Source organism: Plasmodium gallinaceum (assembly GCF_900005855.1).
Source record: "Plasmodium gallinaceum strain 8A genome assembly, contig: PGAL8A_v1_98, whole genome shotgun sequence".
In the NCBI taxonomy this organism is placed as follows: Eukaryota; Apicomplexa; class Aconoidasida; order Haemosporida; family Plasmodiidae; genus Plasmodium; species Plasmodium gallinaceum.
In genome coordinates this window covers 1,401,200-1,410,447 of record NW_021628265.1, presented here as the reverse complement: position 1 = coordinate 1,410,447, position 9,248 = coordinate 1,401,200, and the positions used below count along the sequence as shown (strand labels likewise).

The 9,248-nt window shown below is 18.5% G+C and overlaps 3 protein-coding genes across 3 annotated transcripts; all 3 read left to right on the top strand.

The window, feature by feature from the left end:
- Window positions 1–747: 747 nt before the first annotated feature.
- PGAL8A_00362900 (conserved Plasmodium protein, unknown function) lies at window positions 748–1,971 on the top strand (the record flags this gene model as incomplete). Its single annotated transcript, XM_028672682.1, has 1 exon — window positions 748–1,971. The coding sequence occupies one exon, from the start codon at window positions 748–750 to the stop codon at window positions 1,969–1,971; it is 1,224 nt and encodes a 407-aa protein (XP_028529210.1).
- Window positions 1,972–2,878: 907 nt separating this feature from the next.
- Window positions 2,879–6,310, top strand: PGAL8A_00362800 (regulator of chromosome condensation, putative; the record flags this gene model as incomplete). The annotated part of the gene is made up of 2 exons (XM_028672681.1): window positions 2,879–2,926; window positions 3,281–6,310. The coding sequence occupies 2 exons, from the start codon at window positions 2,879–2,881 to the stop codon at window positions 6,308–6,310; spliced, it is 3,078 nt and encodes a 1,025-aa protein (XP_028529209.1).
- A 975-nt stretch (window positions 6,311–7,285) lies between these two features.
- PPM8 (protein phosphatase PPM8, putative) lies at window positions 7,286–8,998 on the top strand (the record flags this gene model as incomplete). The annotated part of the gene is made up of 1 exon (XM_028672680.1): window positions 7,286–8,998. The coding sequence occupies one exon, from the start codon at window positions 7,286–7,288 to the stop codon at window positions 8,996–8,998; it is 1,713 nt and encodes a 570-aa protein (XP_028529208.1).
- Window positions 8,999–9,248: the final 250 nt, after the last annotated feature.

The window sequence follows — 9,248 nt, the reverse complement described above, 5'->3', positions numbered from 1 at the left end:
TTTTTTTTTTTTTTTTTTTTTTTCTTTTTTTTTTTTTTAAATATTCATCGTATTTATATCTTAATATTAAAATATAATACCTGAAATTCTATTTTTTTTAATAAAAATATTAAAAAGAGTATAAAATTTAAATAAAAATATCTTATATATAGTCTTATATTGTATACATAACTATTTATATTTACAAAAGTTATAATAAAAGAAAAAATCATTTTACATCCAATGTTAAAATAATTATCCTACTTATAATAAAAATTAAATAAAACTTAAAAAAAAAAAAATCATCATAAGTTTTTTCTTTTTTTTTTTTTTTTTCTTTTCTTTTTATATATAATATAATATATATATATTATGCTTGAAATATATAATATAGAAAAAAAAAAAATGTTTTATTTTTGATTTTACAATTCTTAGGAAAAAAATTATAATTACACTGTTATTAATTCATTATATATTTTTCTTATTTAAATTAAAATAAAATGATAATATAAAGCATTGAAAACATTAGGATTATCTTTTTTAAAAAAAGGGAAATAAAAGATTATAGTATTTTTAAATTATAATGTTCACAAAATGTGAGTTGTTTTTTAGAAACTATTAAAATATATTAGTATTTATTTTATTTTATTATCTGAAATAATAATAAAATAAAAAAAAAAAAAAAAAAAAGTAAAAATAAAATAAAAAACAAAATAAAATAAAAAAAGTAAATAAAAATAAAAAAAAAATAAAAGATAAAAACAAATAATGGGGTATAGTACTGCATTAATAAATACAGTAACTCACATAAAGAAATCAAAAATTATTCTTTTCGGATTTAGGATATTATGGATAACTTCTATAATTGCATATATGATAATTTTGAAAGTAACATCAGATCATCATTTATTAGTAGGCCAAGTAGAAGAAGAATTATACAAAATAAGTAATAAACAACTCTTAAAAGATGATAAGATATTTCATAATTACAACAAATCATTTAATATAATAAATTTTATATGTGGATCTTTTCTTATTTTTTCGTGCTTAGTTAATATTTTATTTAGCATCAATATAAGAATAAAAAATATAAAATTAAGTAATTATAAAAAAATTGTAAGAATAATAAATTTAAATTTACAAGTATTAATTATTTCTTTAATATTTATGGAAAATTTTGATAATCAAGTATTCTTTTGTAATTTAAAAGAATATTTATATTGGTTCCAAAATTATAATAATAAAATTAATTTATTTGTAAATTCAGGAAATAATTTATGTATAATGCACAAATATGCTAATTTTTTTTCTTTAAGTTTTTTAATATTTTCATTAATTGAGTTTTTTACATTATATATTAACACAGAAAAACCTTTTCGAAAAAAATTTTTTATATTCTACATTAAAATATCAACAGCATTTATTTCTTTGGCCCTTTTTTATTTTTATTTAAAAAACAAGTATTTTTTTAATAATGTACTTTCAAAATATAATATTTTTAGCTTAGAAAATTTTAATGAAAGTATTAAAGTAATAATACTTTCTACTCAAAAACAAAAAACATATTATTTTCAACTACTTATTTTTAGTACATTTTTCTCTGGGATTTTTTTTTTGGCATCTGGGTTATATGATTTATGCTCCATATTAAAATCGTGTAAATTTTTCCTTTTAGTAAGTGTATTGATAAGCGTATGTGCCTTTATTATTATATTAAGTCAATTACTTTTTTCAACTTATATACTTGAAGAAAGTTTTTTTTTTTGTTCTTATAAAGAGTATGTAGAATCCAACAAAAACCTTGAAGAGAAATCTTTGAGTACATTGGGTGCAACTTCAGATATTACAGAAACTAATTGGTTTTGCAATTTGAAGAGTTTTCTATTTATATATTTTGTAAATATTATTACAGGTTTAATATTTTTTATTGTGGATTTTTTTGTTTCAGTTTATCTGGTATTTTCAAAGAAGTACACTGCAAAATATACATAAAAATATTTATTAATTTTTTTTTTCCTTTTTCATTTTTCTCCTTTTTTTTTGTATATTTTTTGATTTTTATGTTTTTATTTTTTATATAAAATTGTTAAAATCTTTATTTTGTATGTCTGTAATGTTTAAAATTGCAATAAATTTTTTTTAATGCTATATTTATGCTTATTTTTATTGTCATTATTTTATTACTTCATTTGTCTAATATGATTATATCTTGAAATTATTATAATATGAATCTGTATTAACTTTCACGATTTAATTTTTTTTTTTTGTTACATTTTTTTTTTTTTTTTTTTTTATTAAACTATATTTTAATAATAATTATAATGCATAAATATTTATTTCTGCAAAGTATTTTAGAATTAAAAAATTTTTAATTTTAATTAAAGGTATTATTTTTATTAATATTATATTTGTATAAATGCAACAAAAGTACAATATATTATAAACAAATTTATTTTTACATTTTTATTTAAAAGCCTGAGTTTATTATTGTTAAATTATTTAATAATTATTTAAAAAAATAAAAAAAAAAAAAAAAATATTGGAAAATTGTATAATTAATATTAGGAAGGTTACTAATAAAAATGTACAATAATACAAATCGATTTTAATATTAAAATATGAGCAAAAAAAGAGCACAAACATTTTTTTTTTTTTTTATAATCGCGTGTTTGAAGAGAACAAAAATAAAAAATAAAAAAATACTTTTATATGCAACGATTGTAGATTTATTAAATTAAAAAGAAAAAAAAAAAAAATTATCATAAATATCTGATAATAATACTTTGAACTATTAATTAGATAAGGTATAAAATAAATACATGGACAAAAAAAAGAAAATAAAAATTACCTGACTATTCATATATTTTTTTAAACGTTACACACATATTTTCTATATAGAATGGGGCAGGGAAATGGAAAAAATAAGCTTATTATTCAAGGTACCAATGTATGGTATTAAAAAATAAAAAAATTTTAAATAGATAATTAAAAATAATATTCACTGAATAAACAATTACATTCCTTTATAATATGTAACTAAAAGTTTACTTTTAAAACTTATTTGTTCAAGATAAATTTATTGAAAATTTAAAATAATTTTTACACTATAAAATGTATGCAACATTAATAAACTTTATTAAATTCATTTAGGATATATATATGCATTTATAAAAATATACATATTTAAATTTTAACTAACAAATTTTTGTTACAAAAGTATTGTAAATTATATAAAACAATTTAATATGCAAAATAAGAAATACATGAAATTTGAATATATATTTTGTATATATTTTTATAGGAATTTTTAATAGATAAAAAAAAAAAATTTTGTTCATTAAATATTAGGAGTTCTGTAAATATAAAGAATATATATAATGGTCCTAATAACATAATAATTATCTATGAAAATGATGATTTTGAGATAGTTGGATTAAATAATTATGGACAATTAGGCTTAGGAGATAAAATAAATAGAAATAAATTAACAATTAATTCTATTTTATCAAAACAAAAAATTAGAAAAATATCATGTGGATATGAGCATATAATTGCTTTGATGTGTAATCACAACATTTTTGTTTGGGGAAATAATCATTATGGTCAATTGGGTATAGGAGAAAATACTGTAGAAATTTATACTCCTTTGTTAATATATTTTAATGAAAAAGTTATTGATATTGCTTGTGGAAAAAATCATTCTCTTTTTTTAACTGAATCAGAATGTGAAAGTTGTAATTATAGCAATATTTCTGAAGTAAAAAAAGCTGATATCCCATATAATTTTATTAAAAAAAAAAAAAATGATAGACAAAATTGCTTAAGTAAATCAGAAATAAATATTAATGATGAAGTTAATAGCAAATTAAATGATGAATTCATTGAAAATTATAGTAGTGAATCTGAAGAAATACAAAATATCAAGAAGGAAAACAAAGAAGAAGAAGAGGAAGAAGAGGAAGAAGAAGAGGAAGAAGAGGAAGAAGAAGAGGAAGAAGAGGAAGAAGAAGAGGAAGAAGAAGAAGAAGAAGAAGAGGAAGAAGAAGAAGAAGAAAAAGAAAAAGAAAAAGAAAAAGAAGAGGATGAAGATGAGAATAAGACTGATGAAGAGAACAATAAGGAAGAAGAGTATGATAATAATATCTATGTTGAAAAAGAAGAAAAAGAAAAAAAGAAATATAAACATGGAAACAATGATGAAATAAATAATAAAAAATACTGCAAAACAGATAATTTAAATGATACAATTAAAATATTAAAAGAAAATGAAAAAAAAAATAGGAACGGGAAAATATTAAATTTTAATATTTATTCTTGCGGTTCAGGTATAAATGGAAAATTAGGTTTTAAAAGTGAAGAAAATATATATTTTCCCAAAAAAATAATAATGAAAAAAAAATTAAAAATAAGTAGCATATATTCAAGTTACGATCATAATGCCTTATTAACAAAAACAGGAAAATTATATACATGGGGATATAACAAAAATGGAGAATTAGGTATAAATAATAACAAATCTAGTCATAAATTAAAAAAAATAAATTTAAAAAATGATATAATTGTAAAGGTATGTCTAAGTAAATTATATTCTGCATGTTTAACAAAGAATAATAATTTTTACATATGGGGAAATAACATTCTCAAAATGAAAAAAATAAACTTTTTGAATTTTCAGATTAGTGACTTCTGTTGTAATGAAGATAATATTATAATTTTAACAAAAGACCAGAAATTATTTTTATTAGATTCCTTTAAAAAAATACAAAACTTGAATAAATTAATACAAACAAAATTGTTAAACGATGCAAAGAATGCTAATAACATTCAATATAATTTTATAGGAAATGGATATAATTACTTATATGCTCACATTAGTATAAATAAAGATATTAATAATAAGAATATTTTAGAAAAAAAATATTATGAAAACTCTACTCTTTGTGAAACAAAAACAAATATTAAAATAGAAAAAGAAAATATATCTCTGCTAGATAACAGTGAATTAGAAAGTTATAACATGAATAAAAAAAAAAAAAATATAGAGATTGATGAATTTTCAGTAATACCCAATAATAAAGATATTTTAAATGAGATAAAAAAAAATGTAAACATTAATAATGTTAATAAAGAGAAAAAAGAAAATATCAAAGATGGAGTTTATAAGAAAATGGAAATAAAAGAAATGGATAGAAATTTATGGAAAATTATGAATAAATGTGAAGAAAAAAAGCAAACGAATTCAATAAAGGAAAATAAGGAGCAAGAAGAAGAAAGAAAAGAAAAAGAAATAACAAAGGAAGAAAGAATAACAGAAGAAATAGAAGAAGAAGGAAATACTAATTTATGTATGCCTAAAGTGAATTCTAACAATGACAAAAATTATATAAATACAATTGATAATTTTAAAAAGGACAAAAATAAATTAAAAACAGAATGTGCAAATTTTAGTGATTTAAGTGAAAATATAAAATTTCATTCTTTTTCTAATGATATATTACATATAGAAAAAAGGGAAGAAAAAGAAAAAAATAATAAAAATATTAAATCCTTTAACGAAAAACAAATAGAAAATGTTGCCATACAAAATGATGTTGAGAAAAAAATGAAAAATAAAATAGATATAGAATATCTTATTAATAATATAGATAATATCAATTTGGATATTATAAACATAGAAGATGTTTACATAGATAATAATTTCTTACTAAACAGAACATCTGACATTATTAAAAGAAATGTAAATCATATAGACTACCTATCAACAAATAATGAAAAAATAGAAAAATGCAATAATTTAACTAAGAAGGAAAACTCATTTTGTTTTAATTTAGAAGATAAATATGTTAATTTAAATATTATTTTATTAAAAGAATTAAAAAAGCAAAAAAAAATTAATGTTTTTTATAATCACTTACTAAATAAACTTTTAAATGAATCAATTTACTTAAAAGAAGAAAAAAAAAATTTAAAAAAAAAAATTTCCCTTTTATTAAAAATTAAAAATTCAAAACAAAATACAGACTTAAATGAAAAAAAAAAAAAAAAAAATGTCAATTCTTGTTTAAAAAAAAAACACACATTTCCTTTATCCTTGATTCCCAATGATTATCAAAGTAAAGAAAAAAGTGATAAACATATAAGTAGTTCTAGTAATATTAGTACATTTTCATTAAATAAAAATAATAAATTAATAAATAGAAAAAAGAAAAATATTTATAATCAATCAAATGATTTGCTGGTTTTAGACGATTTAACATCTGACTTATTCAATAAAAAAAACGAAGAACAAAATAAAATAAATAACATACCAATTTTTTTTTTAAATAATTAAAATGAAATATACTGGTAATTATTTTTGTGTTTTTATATTCATATTCAATAAAATTATGTATTAAAAAGATACAATTATACAAATGTTTATATAAAATTAGTTTTTAATATAATTTACCGTATAAATTTTTAGATAAAAAATCATTTTTATTCTTTTCTTTTTTTAAATTATATATTATTAGTTTATGTCATTAACTTTAATTTCTTTACTATATTATACACCCTGCTAATTTTTTTTTTTTTTTTTTTTTTTTTTTTTTAATTTTTTTTTTTTTTTTTTTTTTTTTTTTTTTGTTTATTACAATGATTAAAAACATTTTCTCTTTATTTATTACTCTTCATTATTTTTTTTTCTCCCTTTTTCTTTTTATATTTCATTGAAAGAGTTGTGTAAAAGATAAAAACTTTTAACTTTTGTTGATTACATATTTTCCCTTTCATGTGTATGTATTTAAAAAAAATAATAAAATTTATAATATTTATTTTCTTAAATTATTTTTTCTTTCAGAAAGTTTTATAAACTATATATTAATTATTATTCAAATATTTACTATTTTTCTTTATTCATCTTGTGAGTTTTAATAAAAAGATAAAAAATAATGTGTTACACAAATTTATTCTCTAAATTACTCTAATTCAATTATATTTGCAATATATTTTAAAATGCTTTCTTTAAAAATAATAGTAGTTTCGTGAAAAAATGATTTTGTCAAAAAAAAATTTTCATAAATTTTTTTGTACTCATAAGTTAATAAAACATCTATAAATATAAGGATAATTTTAAAAATAGCATTTTAACATTTTTTTTTTTTTTTTTTTTTTTTTTTCGACGACATAATTCTGTGTTAAAATTTCAAACGAATTATATATTTATCAGCATAGTTTACTTTTTTTTTTTTTTTTTTTTTTTTTTTTTTTTTTTTTTTTTTTTTTTTTTTTTTTTTTTTTTTTTGTTTGAAAACAATATAGAGTTAAAATGTACTTCAAGAATTATTTTACACTGTCGAGTTTATTAAACAAATGTTATATTCTTAGGCAAAAAAGAAATTTGTTTTTTTGTTTTCAAAAACATAATCAAAATATAGAGGAGAAAAAGATATATACTTTAACATTAGATGGGAAAGAAAAAATGAAAACAAAATTTTTAAATAATATTTCACTTAAATTGGAAAAGGAATTGAGGAGAAGAAAATTTCCTCTAATTTTAATTTTTTCTATATTAGCAATTTCAATAGATATTAAATATGCAACATGTGATGAATCAGTTTTTACAAAAAAAAACTTAAATAATAATTCTATTAGTAACAGTAATTTTGATATAAGTAATATCGAATTGAATTTTGAAGAACTTGATGAAATGGATTCTTTTTATTTTTTAAAACATAAAAATAAAATGCATATGATTCAATATTCAGCTAATACTCCAATAGAAGATAGATGTTTTTTATATAATATTAATATTAATTCAAAGGATTTAGATAAAAAAAAATTTGCTCCTAAGGGAAATGAAAGTGAAAAAGAATTTGTTAACTCATTTGAGAGTACTTTAACATATGATGAAGGTGAAAGAAGTCCTGAACAAAAAACGGAAATTTGTGAAGATAGTGTTATGAGCAAAAGTTTCGGATCCGAAAGGACATATAATGCAGAAGAAGGATCACATAAAATTGAAAATGAAGACAGTTTAATGAATGATATATCTGATAAAGATCCCAAATCTCTTAATGTTAGCGATAATTTAAATAATGATTTTATATTTGCCGGTGTTATAGATGGTCATGGAGGAGCTGCAATTGCAGAAATAACAAGGAGATCATTAGGACATTATGTAAAAAAGCAATTAATAGAAAAAATAAAAAGAAGGAAGAAAGAAAATATAGATGAAAATGATATTATATTAAGCTTAGAAGAAGCATATTTAAATTTGGACCGTGATATTTTGAAAATTGTAAGAGAATATTTTTATAAAGGTTATACAAAATTTTCAAGAATAGGGGCATGTTGTTTAAGTTTACTAATAGATAAGGACAATTATTACATAAGTAATGCAGGTGATTCTAGAGGGTTATTAATTAGAAAAAATGGATATGTTATTTTAAATAATATCCATAACGCTAATCAAGTAAGCGAAAGAAAAAAGTTATTAGAAAATCATCCAAATGAAAAAGATGTAGTATTATGTAGAAAAATAAAGAAAAAGAAAAGAAGATTTCATTTATTTAATTTAACAGATAAAATCAATAAACTTTTGTTAGATGATTATGATAACTGTTATGTTAAAGGAAGATTACAGCCAACCAGAAATTTAGGTGATTTCCATTTAAAACTCAAAGAATTTTCTTATGATCATGTTGATGGAAAATGTATTATTAGTAAGCCACATTCATTTCCTTATATTACTGCATTACCGGAAGTACAAAAAATAAAGAAAAGTGAAACTGATGAATTTATTATTCTGATGACTGATGGGGTTACAGATTTTTTAAGTGATATGGAAATAGTTAGAATAGTTAAAGAAAATAATACTTCTGTTGAAAAAGCTTCAAAAGAAATTGTTAAAAGTGTTTTAATAAAAGCAGCTAATTATGATAATTTATCAATGGAAGAATTTTTAAAAATTTTGCCGGAACGTAAAAGAAAACATTATGATGATATGTCTTTGGTTATTATTAAATTAAATGAAGATTAAAAGAAAAAAAAATGAAATTTCATAATCATGAATTATAAAAATAAACATTTTCCAACATTCTCATTAGATTAAGACTAAAAAAAAAAAAAATTAGGATTTCAAAGAATAACATAGTATTCATAAACATTGGTCTTAAAAAAAAAAAACCAAAAAATATTGATATAAAATAAAATTAAAAATAAATAAAAATTATGAAAAATGAATCATATTAATGAAAAATTACAAAAAAAAAAAAAAAAAAAATATATGT